Source organism: Onychostoma macrolepis, chromosome 21 (genome assembly GCF_012432095.1).
Source record: "Onychostoma macrolepis isolate SWU-2019 chromosome 21, ASM1243209v1, whole genome shotgun sequence".
Taxonomy (NCBI): Eukaryota; Metazoa; Chordata; class Actinopteri; order Cypriniformes; family Cyprinidae; genus Onychostoma; species Onychostoma macrolepis.
Genome location: NC_081175.1, coordinates 11,906,489 through 11,927,200, shown reverse-complemented (window position 1 = coordinate 11,927,200; position 20,712 = coordinate 11,906,489). Strand labels below are relative to the sequence as shown.

Here is a 20,712-nt window from a genome sequence, read left to right as displayed (position 1 = left end):
TTAAGTGTTGTATATTAGTATATTAAGTGCATTCATGTGCAGTTTAAAAGTTTGTTTTCAGTCAGACTAAAGCAATAATTTGTCTTTTTATTAGTGCTGTTTTAGTATTATTTATAAACAATTTCTGTTAGTATTTTGAATTACCTTTTTATATTTTCAATTTTGTTCAGTAATTTTATGTTTTTGTCATTTTTATTATTGTATATATATATATATATATATATATATATATATATATATATATATATATATATATATATTTCTATATCCACCTTATATTACCTCCCGTAAGAGTGGGCGCGGCCATTTGTAAATTTTATGGGTCTCGCTTCCGGTGCCATGTGCTTCCAGCTATTTTTAGCTGTACAAAACAGGTCGTTTTGCTGCTTGATATTACAAATTAGTATGTCTTACCATATCATTTTAATATATTATCTTAAATATGGACACACTGGTTTGTAGTGCAAACAGTTTTACCATTTACTGCACTTTACTGTTATTCTTCTCGTTATTTCCCTACGGCGGCTAATGAACCGGAAGTCTTGCACATTCACAGAAAACGCTTACTTCCGTTGAAGAATGAGATGGATACCTTAAAATTTTCTTTCAGTTTTAATAATTGTATTACTTAAACTTCAAAATTATTTAAATTAGTTGCCAATGAAATATTTTTCATTTTCAAGTTTAAGGTTTATCTAATGTTTACAGTTAATTCTTTCAGCTCAATTTTAATCACCAAATCGATGTTATGTTTAAAATCTCATGTAAACGTTTTAGTTGGACTGAAATCAAACCATTTTGTGAAGGCCTTTGTAAAAGTCTTGTAGGCTATTTAATCCTTGAGATATTTTATATTTGCTCAAAACTCTTTGTAGTTTTGCTATAACTGTGGTACTTATAAGTACCAATAAGTTTTTGGTTTTGCCCCAGTCCTATAATTTATTATTACATAGTGCTATGGAGTACTCGATTGTAATCGTTCAGTCACGTTATTTCGCGGTCAAATGCAACCGATTTCTTAGACAATTTTCTCAGAAAAATATATCTCGGAGTATATCTCTATTTATTTCACAAACATTAATTTCCATTTATAGATTTATCAGGTAAGTATTTGTGTTATAGGCTAATAATGTACTCTGGGTCGTTATTACAAAGATGCTGGTCACCCTTTCCGGTTTTACTGGCGTTGTCTGGCAAAATATTAGATGCAGATCAACTATATCGGCTCTAGTCCACAGGTTCACACCAGGTTCACACCATAGACTGTAAAAACTGATTCAGTAGTTGATATGTAGCGCCATCTACTGGCCACACAAGTGAATACAAACCACAGATCTGTCACAACTAGGTGTGAACCTTGTGAAATCACGTGTTCGTTATTGCAATGTGGGTGCGTCCAAGAGTACAGTGGAAAGTTTGCACCTGAGGTTTGTATTGCTAGCTATTAGCTATGGATACTGAGGTCCATCTACCGGACACACCGGGGACTGCACGAGGGGTTATCTTACCTAACTTTGATGCTCTTTAACAGCTATAACAATGCAGTTCACATTTTTCCACTATGGACCACACACTTCTTAAGAAGACGAATGCTTTAAAGCTTTAAGATAAGCGTCTACTAGATAACTGTTTAAAAGTCTTTGCCCTGAAGAATAACCCCACATGTTCTGTTTTTTAAGGGCCCTGTGGTTCACATCCAAAGGAGACGTCCCATTGCTTCATGAACACAGCTCCTGTTGTGTTCACACTGTCGGCCTTTTGATGAGCACAGGCAGGGGAGTAAAGTCCAGGACCAAGGGCAGATTATTAACCTGTCTAATCTGGTCCCCTTCTGTCTCTCGCTCTCCCATAAAACCAGCGCTCCACGTCCAGCCGGGTCTCGGGTCTCACGTGGCCTCTGGGAGACAGCAGCACAGAGCCCCGCACATCCTTCAAGGGCCAATGAATCAGTCAGAAACTGCAGAGGAGCTTAAGGTAAAATATCTATAAAGTGTAGAGTCGTTGTTGTGAATGAAAACACTGATTTGGGTCACACTGCAGATGTTTATCTCAAAGAGAGTAAGGATTTGTAATGACATCTCAGCTGTTTTCTTTATTACTAGAATTTGCTGTCTCTATCTTTGAGGAAAATGTCTAGATATTCTTTTCTTGAGTGTTTACAAATTTGAGCCATGCAAACAAAACATTTAGGCCTTTGTCTTATGGATGTGTTCAAATATGAGGTGCAAAGAATTGTGCCAGATTATTTAGAATTGTTAGCTCAATGCCCAAGATACACCGTGAAGTTGTTATGAGTGAGTAGTAGGTAAATATATTTTTCTTTACACTTAATAAGACATGCTGGCTATGTAATTTTACTCTTTGGCAATATGAGTCAGTCAATGATACTCTTTATTTATTATACATTGTTATATATTTGTTTACATTTACTCAAAATACTAAAAAAAAAAAAAAAAGCTCAACTGTTTCCATCACTTTTGTGTTTGCTAGAAGAGTTATTTTCTTCAACCACCATTTATGTTAACTTTTGCTGTCTTTTGCAGTTAGATACATTATAGTAGTTAAATATTAAGTCAATTATTAATGCTAAATTTGACGGTAACTTGCCAACTTTTGAACTTGGCTTCTCTGAAAACGTTTCTTTATGTAATTTACAATTTTCAAATGAACAGTTCTTTACAATTGGAAATATGTGGTTTGATGGAAGAAATCACATTTTTGGCCAAAATAAATTACCCAAGATAAATTATTTTAATACAAAATCATGTTAATGTATAATGTACAGATTTTGTATGTGTATATGCACTCATACAAACATACAAAATCTGGGTTATTATTTATTTAGTACTGACCTGACTAAGACATTTCACACAAAAGATGTTTACATATCGTCCACAATACAAAATAATAGTTGAATTTAAGTTCAAACACAGAAGGAAACACAAAGCCTGGAGGTGAAAACTTTGTGAATTTGAAGATCAGGGTAAATTGAACTTATTTTGTCTTCTGTGAAACGTAAGTATCTTATCTAGCCTCTGAAGGGCAGTACTAAATGAAAAAAAATTCATATTTAGGCAAAATGTGAAAAATATGTACATCCACATCTTCATTCTGTTCAGAAATTTACACCCCAGGCTCGATGTGTTTCCTTCTGGAGCATCAGTGAGCGTTTGAAGCTTTTGTGATAGTTGCATATGAGTCCCTCAATGTGAAAAGATCAATCTCAAAATCATACAGTTGTTGGAAAGGGTTCAAATATGCAAAAAATGCTGGAAAAACAATTGTGGGACCTGAAGGATTTTTTTCTGAAGAACAGCAGGCAGTTTAACTGTTTAGGACAAAACAAACAAACAAACAAACAAAACACAGCTGTGGATCATTCAGGTAACAACACAGTATTAAGAATCAAGTGTATGTGTAAACTTTTAAATGGGGCCATTTTTATAAATTCAACTATTATTTTCTCTTGTGGGCTAAACATAAATGTCTTTTATGTGAAATATCTTATTAAGGTCTGTACTAAATAAAAAAAATAACATGCATTTTGTATGATCCCTTTTGTTTTAGTCAAATAATTAACATTCTGCATGTCTGTAAAGTGTATGTAAAATTTTGACCACATACATATATACAGTGGGGAGGGGGGATTATTTGAACAGTGAGAGACAGAATAACAACAAAGAAATCCAGAAAAACGCATTTCAAAAAAAGTTATAAATTGATTTGCATTTTAATGAGTGAAATAAGTATTTGACCCTTTCACAAAACATGACTTACTTGTTGGCAGTCACAGAGGTCAGACGTTTCTTGTAGTTGGCCACCAGGTTTGCACACATCTCAGGAGGGATTTTGTCTCACTCCTCTTTGCAGATCCTCTCCAAGTCATTAAGGTTTCGAGGCTGACGTTTGGCAACTCGAACCTTCAGCTCCCTCCACAGATATTCTATGGGATTAAGGTCTGGAGACTGGCGAGGCCACTCCAGGACCTTAATGTGCTTCTTCTTGAGCTACTAATGTGCTTCTTGCCTTGGCTGTGTCTTTTGGGTCATTGTCATGCTGGAAACCCATCCATGACCTATTTTCAATGCCCTGGCTGGCTTCAGTGCCCTGGCCCTGATGGTACATGGCCCCGTCCATCGTCCCTTTGATGCGGTGCAGTTGTCCTGTCTCCTTAGCAGAAAAACACCCCCAAAGCAATGTTTCCACCTCCATGTTTGACGGTGGGGATGCTTTTCTTGAGGTCATAACCCCTATTCGGACAGGACTAGTTTTCTAAACTACATTTGAGTTTTGATTTTTATCACCTGACGTCTGCGATTTTCATGTACCAATTCAGACGGGACTAACATCTACATGTTTATTACAAAGGTGGGAGGGTCTGTTTTGGACATGTGGGCGTTTCAGAGATCAAGCGCTCTGTGTGGGTGCATTGCATAAAGTCATTCGGATAGATTACCATAATCACACAAAAACCATGGTGAAGCTAAATGGCTAGTATAGCAAAACCATGTTAATGTGTGGTTACTTTACTTTTACTTTAGTTATTTATTTGTAGTAAACCCATGTTTAATTTTCATAAAGGTACATACTGTATGTAATTAAAACATTATGTAAGTGAGTGCAGAAATTAACGTGAATAGTTTTACCTGATGCTGATATTACAATAGCCAGTCTTAACAGTGATCTGAATGTGATCTGGCTCTTGATTTTATTATTGTTGTTTTTTTAAAATTATTATTATTTCTTTGCAGGGAGGCAAATATATTAAATGCGCTCGAGGTAAGAGCATCTACGGTAATTCACGTTGGCCAAAAGAAAAAAAAAATCACTGGCAATCACAGACATTGCATTCGGACGGGATTAGTTTTCTCAGAGGATCACTGAATTTGCTGAAAAACAGAAGGTAATTTGCTCTGGAATTATTACAGAGGTTGTGTGAGAAAAACACAGACGTGGCAGATTCGGACGGGATTAAAATCACCAAGTACGTCTGTGAAACACAAATTTCTCTAATGACCCCCTGTAAAACTAGTCCCGTCCGAATAGGGCTATAGGCCGCATTCCTCGTCCTCCAAACACGGTGAGTTGAGTTGATGCCAAAGAGCATTATTTTAGTCTCATCTGACCACAACGCTTTCACCCAGTTCTCCTCTGAATCATTGGCAAACTTCAGACGGCCTGTACATGTGTTTTCTTGAGCAAGGGGACCTTGCGGGCGTTCACGGCGTAGTGTGTTAACAATTGTTTTCTTGGTGACTATGATCCCAGCTGCCTTGAGATCATTGACAAGATCGTCCCGTGTAGTTCTGGGCTGATTCCTCACCGTTCTCATGATCATTGAAACTCCACGAGGTGAGATCTTGCATGGAGCCCCAGTCCGAGGGAGACTGACAGTTATTGTGTTTCTTCCATTTGCGAATAATCGCACCAACCGTTGTAACCTTCTCACCAAGCTGCTTGGCGATGGTCTTGTAGCCCATTCCAGCCTTGTGTAGGTCTACAATCTTGTCCCTGACATCCTTGGACAGCTCTTTGGTCTTGGCCATGGTGGAGAGTTTGGAACCCGATTGATTGATTGCTTCTGTGGACAGGTGTCTTTTATACAGGTAACAAACCTTTTAAGAGAGTGCTCCTAATCTCAGCTCCTTACCTGTGTAAAAGACACTTGGGAGCCAGAAATATTGCTGATTGATAGGGAATCAAATACTTATTTCACTCATTAAAATGCAAATCAATTTATAACTTTTTTGAAATGTGTTTTTCTGGATTTTTTTTGTTGTTGTTATTCTGTCTCTCACTGTTCAAATAAATCATTAAAATTACAGACAGATCATTTCTTTGTCAGTGGACAAATGTACAAAATCAGCAGGGGATCAAAATATTTTTGTATATAAAATAGCAAAGTTTGTCCTGAGCATCCCTTTGGTGACCTTATAAAGCTTATTTTCAGCTCAGTTGTAAGTAAGCTTTGATACACCGTGTGCAGTATTTGTTTGGAATAGCACCTGCATAATTTAGTTTATAATCACATAACGTATACTGTCTGGTTACTTAATGATGAATCGTGATGTTCATGTTTTTATCCATGTTATCTCTTTTGAAACTAGTTTAACACTTTATTGAGCACTTAACTTGTCACGCATATCAAGGAAATGTCTACCCTGCAGAAAAACAGGGCCAATGCCAAACTAGTACATGTACAAGTCGACCCTGTTCTTTTTCCGAGTCACAGCCTAACTTAGCACTTTTAATCCTTCTGAGCATTAGAGCATTTTCTTAGAAGAAAGAAAAAGTTTGTTTTAGTTTGGCTGCTCAGATTGAATATCCTAGACTTGTGTTTACTATGTAGAGTCAGTTTGCTGTCTTTTGCAGTTAGATACATTATCTGTAGTTAAATATTAAGTAAATTATAAATACTAAATGAGAGAGTAACTTGGCAACTTTTGAACTTGGCTTCTATGAAAAATCAAATGATGCAAGTTTTACAATCAAAATTGACAATTATTTTTAGCAAAATATATGCTGTGATGAAAGAAATAATTCATGGACACAGATAAATTATCCTATTTTATTGAAAATTATATATATATATATATATATATATATATATATATACACACATACATATATATGTACAGTATATATGTTTATTTATATGATTGTAGTATTTATTAATTGTGCTGTTATGTGTGTTTTTAATTGTTTTATTTCAGTTTTAGTATACATATACACTATTTTATCAAAAATTGTTTTTAAGTTTGAGTTTTAATTTGAATTATTTTATACTTATTTTATAAATTAAAATTCCATGGCTGGCTTTAAAGGCATATGAAAATGTATTTTATTAAATAAACTGATTTAATATTTAACATTGTAAAACATTTATTGTATTACAGTACGTTTTAATGGACTACTTCAACAGATGTGCACACAAATAAAATTGTCATGCATGAATCATGTGAGATTGTGTGCGTGTTAATTCTCCATTAGACTCATTCTTTTTAATATTGTCCATTAGCTCCCATCTTCAGGTAGAGTTGTGCCAGCAGATGGTACAGAAGTACAGGAGATGCCTGCTGACATTGCCAAGATGTCTGATGGGAGTCAGAATCAGCCTGCAGGATTTGATATGATCTACAGAATCGAGGATGTCCCGCCTTGGTATCTGTGTGTGTTGCTGGGACTGCAGGTACACTTCTATTCTCATACTCTCTCCTAGTCTGACTCTCCCATCATCCCCATCCCTTCTAAAGCTATATCTGCATGTTCTGCCTCTGGATCTCCAGCACTACCTGACATGCTTCAGTGGAACTATTGCTGTACCATTCCTATTGGCAGAAGCCATGTGTGTGGGGCAGGACCAGTACACTGTCAGCCAGTTAGTGGGCACCATCTTCACCTGTGTGGGGATCACTACGCTCATACAGACTACATTTGGTGTCAGGTGAGTTATTTAATGTGTGCTTTGGTATGGAAGTATGTGATTAGTGCTCACGATGGATATATTTTTTCTATGCCATATTCAGGTTGCCTTTGTTCCAGGCAAGTGCTTTTGCCTTTCTCATCCCTGCTCAGGCAATTCTGAGGCTGGACAAATGGAAATGTCCTCCTGAAGGTACAAACGGTGTTTGTGTTTGTATTTTGTCTGAAACTGTTTCTATGTCTCTATTCTAACTCCTCAGATTCTATATTACTGAAACTTCTAAGTTTAATTCTTGACTTACAGATATAGTTCACTTAAAAATGAAAATTATGTCATCATTTACTCACCTAATCTCATCTCACTTATCTAAACCTAACTAAACAGTTGATGGTAGCCATTGACTTCCATAGTATTTTTTCCCCCCTATAATGGAAGTCAGTGGTTATTGTCAACTGTTTGATGACAGAATTTTCATTTTGGGGTGAACTGTACCTTTAAGATTTGGAAAAGTTCTATTTCTTAAGTGAAATTACCATTGTTACTAAGCAGATATGATAATATTCTAATTTAGGATGTTTCTGTAATATAGCCCCAGTGGGCTAGACTAACTTAACTAGCTGTGGTTACTGAAACATTGTTTACAAAGCTCCCTGCAACAAATCTCGAATTAGACCCAAAACCTCCAAAACAGTAAGACTAAAACAAATTGAAACCAAAGGGGTTTTGAGATATTTTAATATGCCATCTTAAAAAAAAAAAAAAAAGTGTAATTCATCTTCATGATGCACATGTAAACTTTTGTTCCAAAACCCTATTTCTGTGGTCAGTAAGAGTTTTGTCTATTTTCTTTTTCTTCTTCTTCTTTTTTTTTTTTTTGGTTTTCAGGAAGGATGCGTTAAATTGATCAAAAATTACAGTAAAGACATTTATAATGTTACTAAAGATTTTAATGAAATAAATTCTGTTCTTTCCATTCATCAAATAATCCAGAAAAAAATGAAAAACTTTTCCACAAAAATATTCAACTGTTTTAAACATTAATAATTATAAGAAATGTTTCAGCAAATCAGTTTATGTGACCCTGGACCACAAAACCAGTCATAAGTAGCACAGGTATATTTGTAGCAATAGCCTATAATACATTGTATGGGTCAAAATTATTGATTTTTCTTTTATGCCAAAAATCATTAGGATATTAAGTGAAGATCATGTTTCATGAAGATATTTTGTAAATTTCCTACTGTAAATATATCTAAACTTAATTTCTGATTAGTAATATGCATTGCTAAGGACTTCATTTGGACAACTTTAAAGGCGATTTTCTCAGTATTTGGATTTTTGTACACCCTAAGACTCCAGATTTTCGAAGCATACATCAATGGAAAGCTTATTTATTCAGCTTCCAGATGATGTATAATTCTCAACTTCAAAAAATTGACCCTTATGACTGGTTTTGTGGTCCAGGGTCACATATTAGAATGATTTCTGAAGGATTAGCCTTGATGAGCATTAGAGATTTACTTCAAAAACATTTAGAAATCTTAAAAACCCCAAACTTTTGAACTACATTGTAGTCTGTGGAGTGGAAAAGACTCCACTGCCCGTGTTTTTAAAAATTGAACAGCTTTTAATTTAACAAAGTGTTTAATTTAACAAAAATATAGCACTCTCCTTGAAAAGCAACAAGAATCACATTTACATAAAAACTCTTACACAGTTTTGCATTTTGTGCGAATTAGCCCTTCTTCTGTCTAGAAAGTATTGTCTAATGAGAAACTGTTTACATTCCACATTGTGCAGGTCAGATCTGTGTCTAAGTTAATGCTTAACCTTGGTTTTGGGTTTCACAGAGGAGATTTACGGAGATTGGTCTCTTCCTCTCAACACTTCTCATGTTTGGCAACCACGAATGCGAGAGGTGCGTGCCCAATATCCAAAGACTGAAACATTCATCAATGCCTTCATAAATCCTGTGTTCTGATCTGTATGTGTGTGTCAATTCTTTGTAGATTCAGGGCGCTATCATTATCTCTAGCATGATTGAGGTGGTCATAGGGTTTGCTGGAATCCCTGGGATCCTGCTTAATTCAATCGGACCCCTGACGGTCACTCCCACAGTGTCCCTTATCGGCTTGTCTGTCTTCCAGACGGCAGGAGACCGCGCAGGCAGTCAATGGGGCCTGTCTCTGCTGTGAGTCCTTCAGCTCATTAAATACATTTTGTTTAGCTCTATACTAGCTTGTTTTTGCTTTAATACATCTGTGTGTTTTGTCATTCCAGGTGTGTCTTCCTCATCGTGTTGTTCGCTCAGTATCTAAGGAACTGGGCCTGTCCTTTCCCAAGCTACTCCAAACAAAAAGGCTGTCACATCACACATGTGCAGATATTCAAGATGTTTCCAGTACGAACTAATATTCAACATCCAGCTCTTTGCATTTAGACAATATCATAAACCACAGAGCTAAGCAATAAACAGTATTTATCACATTTAATTAAGCTTCCTGATAGGACTTTGATCAAAGTTCACATTACCTCATGTGGCGCATGTTATCAGTGCATTTTCAGGTTGAAATGCTCACTTTCAAACATTTTGTCTTTAGTAATCGATTGTCCTGATTTCAGTAGATCATCATGGCAATCATGGTGGTATGGCTGGTTTGCTACATTCTCACCCTGACGGATGTGCTGCCGAATGACCCAAATAAGTACGGCTACAAGGCTCGCACTGACGCGCGGGGCGATATTATGACCCAGGCGCCGTGGTTTCGTTTCCCCTATCCATGTAAGGACCTTGCTTGCTTCCTGTATTGCACACCTATGATTTATAACAGCTTCTTTATCAGGAAATGTCACTTGTGGCTAATATCTAATCTAAGACTTTAAATTTTTTCACAGTAAAATGATTAGAAGTGTGATTAGAGGGAAGGATATTGGTGGGTTAATGACTGAACTCTTTCCAAATCCGATTTTGTGTGTGTCACAGGTCAGTGGGGTTTACCCACAGTGACGTTAGCAGGAGTGCTAGGAATGTTTAGTGCCACTCTAGCTGGTATTGTTGAGTCTATTGGAGACTATTATGCCTGCGCTCGTCTCTCTGGAGCTCCACCTCCTCCTGTTCACGCTATAAATAGGTAAGGACAATAAACAGTAAAAAACGACATGATTACTTTATAAGGGGGTCATATCATGTGGAATCAGATTTTCCTTTTTTTTTTTTTTAAGTAATAATAATTCATTGTACAGTAAATTTCAGAACTATTTGTTAACCTGTAAAACCTGACATATGAAATAATGTTCAGAAAAATATATACTTTTTTGTTTTTTAATGGAACAGTTTATTGAACCTTAAGATAAACTATTTTTTAAAAAGTAAAATACATCAGGATTTTATGGCTCATATACTATGATATCAAACAATAGGGAGCTCACATTAGAGTAGGAAAAAAACAACAATTTTATTCAGAGGCCCAAACTGAACAAAAATATGCAGCTTTGTGCGGTTGATATATTTATATGGCATGATGAAATTCTGATAGCTTTTAATGTAAAATCTATGAAATCTGAACAGTATAAAATGCATATACATATCAGTAGTTACTCTGCATTTACCAATAATGTCTTATTTGGATGTTATATTAAATGTTTAGTTTGATGATCTGAAGTTTTTATTGTGGTTTGAGAGAGAGAAATTCTCTAAAATATGATGTATGGATAATCAAGTAAATCTAAGTTTCTTCGCTTCAGTCCAGTAAGGGTATTTGCTTGAAATATTACTAACAATATAAAAGTTATTCTTTTGTTTACTTCATAAAAATCTGTTAAGTTCACAGCAAAAAGACACATGTACCATAACACGAAGGGGGACATTTTTATAATCATAAATCAGATAACAGAAGGAATAAGGTGTATTGTGTACAACAGGTTTCTTATAATTTAGAGGCCTTAGTTATAGTTATAATACTGAATGCTTTAAAGGGTTAAAATGGAGTGGCAATAACAGCCGAAACGTTGTGGCATCACACTAATGACTGCATCAACACATGTGACATGACCCCCTCTTTGTTTATATGCAAACAGTTATTTGGAGAAAATCATCCCAGAAGAAGTAGGATAGATACTATTTGTGCTAAACAACAAAGCAATTAACCTGAGTAAACAGTGACGTCCTTTAAACATTGTTGCTAATCCTGGCTGTGTGTAGCACCTACAACTCTGCATAGGAAAGCGAGACTTGGTGATTTATGTATAGAACGGTTTTAGTATCTGTTTTCTTTCCTAGGGGGATCTTTACAGAGGGAGTGTGCTGTATCATAGCGGGGCTGCTGGGCACAGGAAATGGATCGACCTCTTCCAGTCCTAACATAGGGGTGCTTGGCATCACCAAGGTGAGGTAGTGGGAGCTCTTAGGCTCTTTGTAATACTAGTGTATATTAGAAAGCATTCAGTAAATGCAGTTCTAGTATCTGTATTTGTGGCATCTGATCAGAGTCCCTCGGGGAGTTGAGCTGATAGCAGGTGCATTCACAAACACTATTCATAACTCTCCTCTTGTCTCCTCAGTTGCTTTGTTTCCACTGACACCATTCATTTTGTAAATCTGCTTTGTGTCGAGTGACAAACTGTGGTTTCCCTGGTGTCTTGATTTCTCCTGCAGGTGGGAAGTAGGAGGGTGATACAGTATGGAGCAGGCATAATGCTGTTATTGGGAACTATTGGGAAGTTCACCGCCCTGTTTGCTTCCTTACCTGACCCTGTCCTCGGAGGGATGTTCTGCACCTTGTTTGGTAACAAGCTTGTTGGATCTATTTGCTTTTGCAGATGTTTTGTCCCAGCTTTGTCCACAGAGTGTCAGTAAAGAGCAGATTTGCTCCATCCAAGTCAACAGCATGCCATGAATGAATTTTGTATTTCAAACCTTTCAAACCTACAACATTTAATTTTTTAATTTTTTTATAAGAAATTAATGCTTTTATTCGGCAAAGATTAATTAAATTGATCAAAAGTGACAGATTCAGGGTTTTTATGAAAAAAATACAATAGAAAAAACAAACCTATTTTATTTCAAACCTATTTTTCATATCCATTTCATTTTCTCATTTAACTTGATGTACTAAAATAACTAAAATTAAGAAAAGCTATATAAACATGTTTAAAAACAATATCAAATAAAAATGATAAAAACACATGACAAAATTAATAAAACTTTAACTAAAATTAAAATATAAAAATAAAATCAAAATTCAAAATATTAGCAAAAACTAATGATACTAAAACTCATTGATACTAAAATAACCTTGGATAGAATTCTATTTCTAATAAATGCTGTCCTGCTCTTTTCTTTTCTGTACATTCCTGAAAGGAATGTATTGTGGTTTCCACAAAAATATTAAGCAGCACAACTGTTTTCAATATTGATAATAAAAAGAAATTATTATTATTAATGATTTCTGAAGGATCATGTGACATTGAAGACTGGGGTAATAGCTGCTGAAAATTCAGCTTTGCCATCATAATAAATTACATTTTAAAATATTTTAAACAAGATAACAATTATTTTAAATTGCAATAATATTTCACAACATTATAGTTTTCACTATATTTTTGATTAAATAAATGCAGCCTTGGTGAGCTCAAGAGACTTCTTTCAAAAACGTTTAAAAAAACCTTTCTAACCCCAAACTTCAGAACTGTAGAGTATATGTATTTTGTGTAGTTTAAACTTGTTTGCTATGTTTTTAATTTGTACACAGGCATGATTACAGCTGTTGGACTGTCAAACCTACAGAGTGTGGATCTGAACTCCTCCAGAAATCTTTTTGTTCTGGGTTTCTCCATGTTTTTTGGCCTCATGTTGCCTAATTACCTGGACACTCATCCAGGCAGCATTAAAACAGGTTGATATGCCAGACAGTGTTTTCTGATATATTTTGTTTTGCAGTAAGAATGCTGTGGCTGTCGTCACATATCACTGTGAATACCCACATTTTGATTGATTTTAACAGGTGTAGCAGAGCTGGACCAAATCATCACAGTGCTCCTGACAACAGAGATGTTTGTAGGGGGATTCATAGCATTTGTACTTGATAACACAATCCCAGGTATGTGAAAGCATTACTTATACAAATGCTTTGGATAAATACCATGACACATGCCATTCTGCATTCATCATTTCTACATTTTGTGTGCAGGCACTAGAAAAGAGCGAGGTCTCGTAGAATGGGCGGCTGAGAGTTATTCAGGAGCAGGAACAGTAAAAACAGATACATATGACTTTCCAATTGGGATGAGGCAGGTCCGGAAGCTGGGGTGTCTGCGCTACCTGCCAATCTGTCCCACTTTCCGAGGCTTTAAGCCATCATGTCGCAAATATGAAGAAGAGGAGGACATAAAAATAAAGGAAGGTGTGATTGATGCTCCAGCTGAAGTGGTCTGCACCAAAATTTAGCCATATTTTTTATTTGACTTGGTTTAATGTAATGTATGCTGTTTGGTTGAAGCTGAACCTTTTTCAAAGCTGAGCACCAATTTTGCTGTCAAGATTTTTGATTTATTTCTTCAATTTTGCATCTAAAACAGACAAGGAAAATGCACCATTAGAGAATAGGGTGCATATATTTAAAGGAAAACTTGAATGAACAGTTTGAGAACAAAGGGTCTCTGTTCTTTTAACATCAAACCAAATGTAAGATTTGATTTGATTATAAAGCATTAGGTATTTTATTGAAATTACTTCATAAGAAAATGTTTATTTTTATTTTTATTTATTACCTCTTGATTGTGTACAAAAGATGCAAGTGATTAACACTAAACAAAATAAATGTTTAGCTTCAGAAAATAGTGAAAAATTACATATTTAAAATACACAGAAATCATCATTTATATACATATTATTGTAACTAATAATGTTTATAAATACTAAAATTGTACTATGTATTCCATAAGAGCCATACAACAAATGATCATGGGGACATTCAGTTTTGACAAAGCTCAAGTTATTTTGTATTAAAATATAACTTTAATGTCTTCCTGTCTGTTTAAAACATTTTTGTCCGTGCACATTACAAAAAGGTTCAAAAGGTTAGAAAAACATCATGTATTATGAACTAACAATTAAGATTTTTGCAGCATTTATTAACCTAATTTATACATCTTAAATATTAAAGTGTTAAAAATGTATGGGTAAATGTAAAATTAACAAAGATTAGTAAATGCTGTAAAAGTACTGTTCATTGTCAGATTATGATAACTAACATTATTAACCAATTTTAACCGACTGAACCTTATTGTAAAGGATTACCAATTCACTCTTCATGACATTTTTAACAACAAACAGAAATGCAGCAATAAACATGGGAACTAAAACATTATGTAGTGGCTATGATTCCATACAGCCCAGATGCTCTGATTTACTGCAGTGTTTGGTCTAAAAAAATCTTTCCAAAGGTTCGGCCCTGTTTAATCATCTTTATTGATTTTTAAGGAAATATCTATGTATTCTCATCCATCCTCTCACTGTGTTCACATCTGACACCAGAACATTCGGTCATGCGCCAATAATATCAGTTATATATAGTCAATAAGCCATCCTGAATCTCGGATAACGGTGGATTAAAGCAAAGGTCTCTCATAAACAAGTGTCAGGTGTCAGTAGGAGAACAATAAACACATTTTTGGGGCAAATTGATTTTGAAACCAGTTCACATCAAAATTTTTGGTCATGCTTTATTTTCAAGTCCAATTCTCGTTATTAACTAACAATTAACTATGACTTCTGCTTATTAATAATGCTAATAATCAGTAAGGTAAGGTAGTTGTTAAATGTAGGTATGGGGTAGCATTAAGGGATCTTATTCCCTTAATCTGGTCATGCAGATTTAAGCATTAATATATGCTTTATAAACAGCCAATATGCTAGTAATATGCTTGCTAGTTAATAGTGAGAATTGGTCCTTAAATAAAGTGTTACCAATTTTTAAAAGATACAGGATAAGACACTAAAATTCTTTTTAAGTTTACAAATGTAAAAAAATAAAGTGTTGTCATGAAATGCTTAACTAAGCCATTGTTTACATGAAATAGAGCCATGGTTTTGCTCAAACTACCATTTAGTAAATATAAATACAATTTACAATAACAAAATCGTGACCTTTGTCACTCCTTCTAAACAAGCTCAAGACACTCCAGTCCCTTGGCGAGTCTCAATTGCCCATACCAGAGGTGATCTGAGCCCCTCTCCCTTCAAAGCCCCTGCTCTGTTTATGTAGCCTGAATGTGTGAATGCATATGCATCTTACAACATTTCAACAGATATAATCAGTCTCACCCATGTCAGTTGCCAAGTCCAGAGGTAGCCTTTACGAAGTAAGAAGTGTTGAATGCAGTGCTAACTGAATACGCTTTCAGCTTTGATGCCTTGAGGCCAGGGCAACAGATGGTCAACATGTTTCACTCATCAAAGCTTATAAACAGCTCCTTTCCAGCACTTAATAGGCACTGGGTAATCTGATCCTTGGGCATGACTTATTGTCTTCTACAGTCTATAGACTGTAGGTTTCCATCAGGTTTCATGGTCCTGGTGGTGGGAGCACCTGAGGATGTGACTGTACGTAAGGTAAGCACTGTGGGGTGTACATGGGTGGGATGTGAAGAGAGGCAAAGGGTATGGCACAGGGTGTGGGCAAAACAGCACTGGGAAGCGTCTGCTGTGGCAGTAGGACCTCAACATACTGGCAAGTTTCTGGATCAAACAGTATTTTGCGCTGTGGCATCTGAGGCACATCCACATAGAAATAGCGGCCAGTTTCCGGTTCGAGCAACAGTTGGCGGGGGGTTTGTCCTGCTGCTACACTTACTCCTGCTTCTGGATACAGCACACCTGTACTCCCAAGCCTGGCCTCTGCACTCATGGGAGCAACAAAGATTGTGTTGTGTTGGCTTTCTGGAGAAGATATTTTCAGCCCTGCTTCCCCGTTCTGAGCTTGACTGGTTGAGCCATCTGTTGGCTGGACTAACGTTTTTCCATCCTCAGAGAGGGATCTCAGTAGGGGGGTATGACTGTTTGATGCAGGGGTCTGGTTGTAAAGAGGTGTTTGAAACATGACAGGCCCCTGAACATAGCCATGAACGGCTCCAATATGAGGAGAGATTGTCTGGTAACCCATCGGATTGGGTTTGTAATAATATGAGGGAACCATGGGTGTTGAAGCAACCGTTAGGACGCAAGCAGACAGAGGCCCCACTGAACTCTGTGACCTGGGAGGAAGGCATGGGGTCTGGAGGCCATCACTAATTATCTTGCCATAGTCCTGTTGCTCAGAACTTGCTGTGGGTGGACAATATTGCAAAGCTACTGGGAAAAGTTTGTCAGAGCTGATGGTCATCTCATGCTCTGCCTTGTTCAAGTCTCCTTTTGTAGGCTTGTCAATAGAGGCCTCCTCTTTAGCTTGCAGTGCCAGGTCTGTCCTATTTGTTGGTTTCAAGTTTGTATCGCTGACTACAACATCAGGTTTACTCGTGCCAACTTTGCTATCCTGTGTCTCTGAGGGCTTTGACAAGGCACAACTGTTTGCCTTGGTTATACTAATTGGGCTGACCTTTGTAAATCCAACAGTATGACTTTTGTCATTTGATTCCACAGGAGGCATTACCTTAGTCGAGCATCCTCTCGGGGCAGAGTGATCCCTCCTTCTGTCCACTGAAAGAGGTGGAGTGACTTTCCGTACCAGGGGTTTTTCTTCTTGTCTGTATCCCTTTCCCTTACCTTCACCCTTGTTGTTGCTTAAATTGTGTACTGATGGCTGAAACAAAGGAGAACTCCCATCTATTACATGGGCTGATTCCCCTGTGCCTTTGAAGGACATGTTGTATGTGTTTTTCACTAGGCTTCTCATGTCTCTTACTACATGCACTGGGGCCATGGCTTTCAATTTGCCTTGGCTTTGCATACCTAGGATTGCAGACTTTCCTGGTGACTTGACTTCCTCTCTGTCACTCTCTTGCTCCTTTCCAACACTGCTCTCATCAGCTTGTGGAATTGTGTTATCCACTGCTTTTGCTTCCAAATCAGAGATTAGGCATGCAATATTAGTAGGACTGAGTGTACTTTCCATGGTGCCAGCCTGTTGCTCCTGCTTTTCCAGCACATTGGTTAGGGTCATATTGTGTTGTTTATGGATTCCTTGCCCTGTATGGCATTCTTCAGGTGTGGTTTTCACAGAGGCCTGTGAGCTGATGGCTACATTTGTTGCTGCACTCGAATTCCATGCTCTGCTCTTTGCCGAGTCACAGGATAGTTTCCCTCCAGGGCTCAGGTTAGGCAGCCGCAACACCTCCTCTCTTGGACTCAACTTCTCTGCTTTCTCATTCTCTGAAGGGTCGGTTATTTCAGTGCCACTGCCTTGAGCTTCAGACCTGCCAGTTGCGCTTAAAAGAGGATTGAAGCCACGTTTGCTCAGCAGCTTGGGTTGTGTTTTAGAGTTAACACTGCAGTGCTTTTGAGCAGGGCTGCACTCTCTCTGGGCCTCCCTCTTAAGAGTTGCACTTTGATTAAGTTTGGTAGTTTCAGCATACACATCCTTGCCAGACAAATAGATGCATGCCTCAGTGGTAGTAGGCCTGTTGTTCACTTTGATAGAAGCAAAAGCTTTATCAGAAACATCTAAAATGCGAAGATTCTGTTCATGTTGCATTTTTTTTGATAAGACATTTGTTATGATGCAGGAAGCCATCTGGGTTTTGCTGGAGGTTTCATCCAGGGAAAATGACTTCTGAAGCCTTTGCTTTCGCTCAGTCTGTACTGGACTTTGATCAGCCACATGGGACTCCTGGTTAAAAGCTGCAGGGGTGCTATGTTGACGCTGAAATATGTCCCGGGTACGCACGGGTGTGTTTGCAACCTGGAGGGTTTGATTGTTGTTCTCTCTGGCATGCGCCTCTGCTGTGTCCCGTCTCTTGAGTTGGATTTGTCTTTTGGGCACAGTCTTTAAGCCCCGGTTTACTTCATCTGTGGTTTCCAATGCCACATCAACACACTCAAAGCTGCTGGATTCTGAGCAAACAGATGTGTTTTGAGTGTTTGAATACATCTGCGTTTTAAAAAAGAGAACATCATCTGTCCAATTATTGTGGTTTTCATCAGCAGAAGGCTGACTTGAGGGCCTACAGCTTGAACTGAAAATATGCATGTAATCAGTTTCAGAACAGGAAGATCTTACCTGGGCCTGGTTAACAAGGCCCCCCACCTTACTACTGGCCTCAGCAAGCTTTGTTCCCATGCTGGTTGATCCTCTGGTATTGTCTTTAGTGTGGCAGGGTTGCCAAGAGCTGCTACACAGCTTGCAGGAGAGTGGTCTGGACTGCCAGACACCTTGCCGGCTCTGCTTTTCCAATGTCCGAGTATCAGCGAGTCTCTGTAGCTGGTGTTGGTGCCTGGTTGCGGGGATACGCTCTGAATAACAGTGCAGCGGGATTCTTGACTCCTGCTTGCTGGCTGTGAGTGTTGAGATGCAGTTTGCAGACGCTTTTCTATTTCTAGACCTGACTGACAGCTCAACCTGCTCCTTTCCGCAACTCACCCCTCTACCCTGGCCCTCCCCCTCCTTTTCCGTATGACCCAGAAAATGCCCGCCTCTCTCATGCCTGGGTGCACTCAAACGTTCCCTGGGTCTTTGCTTTTGTGTCGCGTGGTTCTCTTTTGGCTCTGTGCCACCATGCTCCTGTTCCCTACCCTTGCTGTATTGATTTCTCCCAGGCGTTATCAAAATAGTGTTTGAAGTGAATGTGGGTTCTGGGGAGCTGTGCTCCTCAGCGGTTCTAATGTTAGTATGAAATACAGTCCTGCTGCCTCCAAAATGATCCCTCAGTTTAACCAATGAATCTTCTCCTGATAAATTAAGCTCGTCAGAATTATCCAGCTTTTGCACAGGGTTTCTAAAGGCTGCCTTTACAGACTGCAAATCCACATTTGTTGCTGTTGTACCTGACAGTAGATGTTTTGACTCAGATTCTAACGCTCTCTCAGTTGATGAAGGTTTATCCTGGTCACACTGGGACACATCAGGGAGCACTTCTGTACTCTTCTCTTCTTGCGTTTTGCAGTCCTGTGATAGCGTGGTTTCTGTGATCAAGAATCTTGAAGTGATGCTTTCCATAGTGGTAACGCAGTCCAAGAATGGCTCAAATGTGCCACCTTCAGCAGAACGCTCTGTAGAGACAGTGTGTGTTGTGTCCCCTAAAGCTTCACTGTACTCACTCAGAGAACAAAGAGCAGTGCAGTATGAACTTGCCGAGTCATCCGTGATATCATCAGTCTGCTCTAGGTCACTTTCCCCCTCATCTCTTTGTTGGAGAGACAGACCGTTTTTTTTGTTGATAGATGCAGATGACTTAGACATTTTTCTTTAAATGCCACTTCAAAAATGACCTTCTGTGGTGTCTGAAAATTTCTGATGCAGTACTGGACGTTTTACACACTAGTGTGGTGTGGATGTGCAGGTCAGACCTATATTGCAAGTGCAGAAATGTTTATATGGTTTTAAAAAAATGAGATGTGGCATCAAGATGAAACATGAGATCCAGCCACTTCTAAGAAAAATAAAAAGAATAAAGAGTATATATTTATATTTATAATATTTATACACATTGTAAATTAATTATTTGTGGATTAAAAAATATTTTTAAAATACTTAAATAATAGCAGCGTCACATAAAAAAAAAAAATACTGATAAGAGTCTCATGCATTTGATTTGTGATGAAACGTGTTAATTTTTTCCATTGTGTTTGACTTAACAGTGAAGGAAATGCTGTGTAGAGAGTCTCTCACCCCAATGTTAAAACTTCTCTCACCTGATCCAAGCCACCCAGAATAGTCTCCTTTTTGTTGAAACTCCTCTGAGGTGTTAAATCTGAATGAGAAATCAAGGAAAAATGTCAAAGAATTGTGTCAACAAGTCAACAGGCAAGATATCTATAAAAAGAAATTAGGGCAAATGCCTTTTTAAAAAGTATAATAAGCTAGAGACTGCAGAGGAGATGAATCAGACCTTATTTTTTGGCTGCTGAGGTCTGGATTAGGATATGTGGTCCAGGCCCAGTAGTAGCTAAGGTAGTGGTGTGGCAGTCAGCTAAGCTTTGATAGCAGGTGCTGGTCTGGCTGTGCTGCAGCGTTTCCTTTGGAATCTGACTAACATAGCCAGTGCAGTCACAGGGCCAGCTAAATATAGTTCCCCAGGCCCCATAACACTATCATCAGGGAGATAGGGCTGAAGTCTTCAGGGTACGCTGTGGTAAG

At 37.7% G+C, this 20,712-nt stretch overlaps 2 protein-coding genes across 9 annotated transcripts; one reads left to right on the top strand and one right to left on the bottom strand.

Moving 5' to 3' along the window:
• Positions 1 to 821: 821 nt before the first annotated feature.
• Positions 822 to 14,790, top strand: slc23a1 (solute carrier family 23 member 1). 5 transcript variants are annotated; one of them, XM_058758940.1, is made up of 15 exons: positions 822 to 1,103; positions 1,680 to 1,974; positions 7,019 to 7,189; positions 7,287 to 7,444; positions 7,527 to 7,615; positions 9,274 to 9,341; positions 9,433 to 9,614; positions 9,704 to 9,824; positions 10,049 to 10,205; positions 10,407 to 10,554; positions 11,703 to 11,808; positions 12,078 to 12,207; positions 13,174 to 13,317; positions 13,426 to 13,521; positions 13,612 to 14,790. In XM_058758940.1, the coding sequence occupies exons 1-15, from the start codon at positions 958 to 960 to the stop codon at positions 13,866 to 13,868; spliced, it is 2,268 nt and encodes a 755-aa protein (XP_058614923.1). In that variant the 5' UTR covers positions 822 to 957; the 3' UTR covers positions 13,869 to 14,790. The 5 variants fall into 5 exon arrangements, with proteins under 5 accessions (XP_058614923.1, XP_058614925.1, XP_058614928.1 ...); XM_058758942.1 differs by lacking the exon at positions 822 to 1,103 and adding an exon at positions 1,147 to 1,427; XM_058758945.1 differs by lacking the exons at positions 822 to 1,103; positions 1,680 to 1,974 and adding an exon at positions 5,215 to 5,352.
• A 151-nt stretch (positions 14,791 to 14,941) lies between these two features.
• Positions 14,942 to 20,674, bottom strand: prob1 (proline-rich basic protein 1). Of its 4 annotated transcripts, XM_058758939.1 has the most exons (4): positions 20,465 to 20,674; positions 20,268 to 20,326; positions 18,637 to 20,005; positions 14,942 to 18,507 (listed from the first exon to the last, which is right to left on the bottom strand). In XM_058758939.1, exons 3-4 carry the CDS (start codon positions 19,813 to 19,815, stop codon positions 15,988 to 15,990), a joined length of 3,699 nt encoding a protein of 1,232 aa, XP_058614922.1. In that variant the 5' UTR covers positions 19,816 to 20,005; positions 20,268 to 20,326; positions 20,465 to 20,674; the 3' UTR covers positions 14,942 to 15,987. The 4 variants fall into 4 exon arrangements, with proteins under 4 accessions (XP_058614922.1, XP_058614919.1, XP_058614920.1 ...); XM_058758936.1 differs by having other exon boundaries at positions 14,942 to 20,005; positions 20,465 to 20,673; XM_058758937.1 differs by having other exon boundaries at positions 14,942 to 19,922; positions 20,465 to 20,673.
• Positions 20,675 to 20,712: the final 38 nt, after the last annotated feature.

Coding starts and splice junctions, on each gene's coding strand:
- slc23a1 (XM_058758940.1), top strand. CDS start 958: ATGGAGTACTCGATTGTAATCGTTCAGTCACGTTATTTCGCGGTCAAA. Junction 7,190..7,286: donor GTGTGTTGCTGGGACTGCAG/GTACACTTCTAT, acceptor CTGGATCTCCAG/CACTACCTGACATGCTTCAG. Junction 9,615..9,703: donor CAATGGGGCCTGTCTCTGCT/GTGAGTCCTTCA, acceptor TTGTCATTCCAG/GTGTGTCTTCCTCATCGTGT.
- prob1 (XM_058758936.1), bottom strand. CDS start 19,815: ATGTCTAAGTCATCTGCATCTATCAACAAAAAAAACGGTCTGTCTCTC.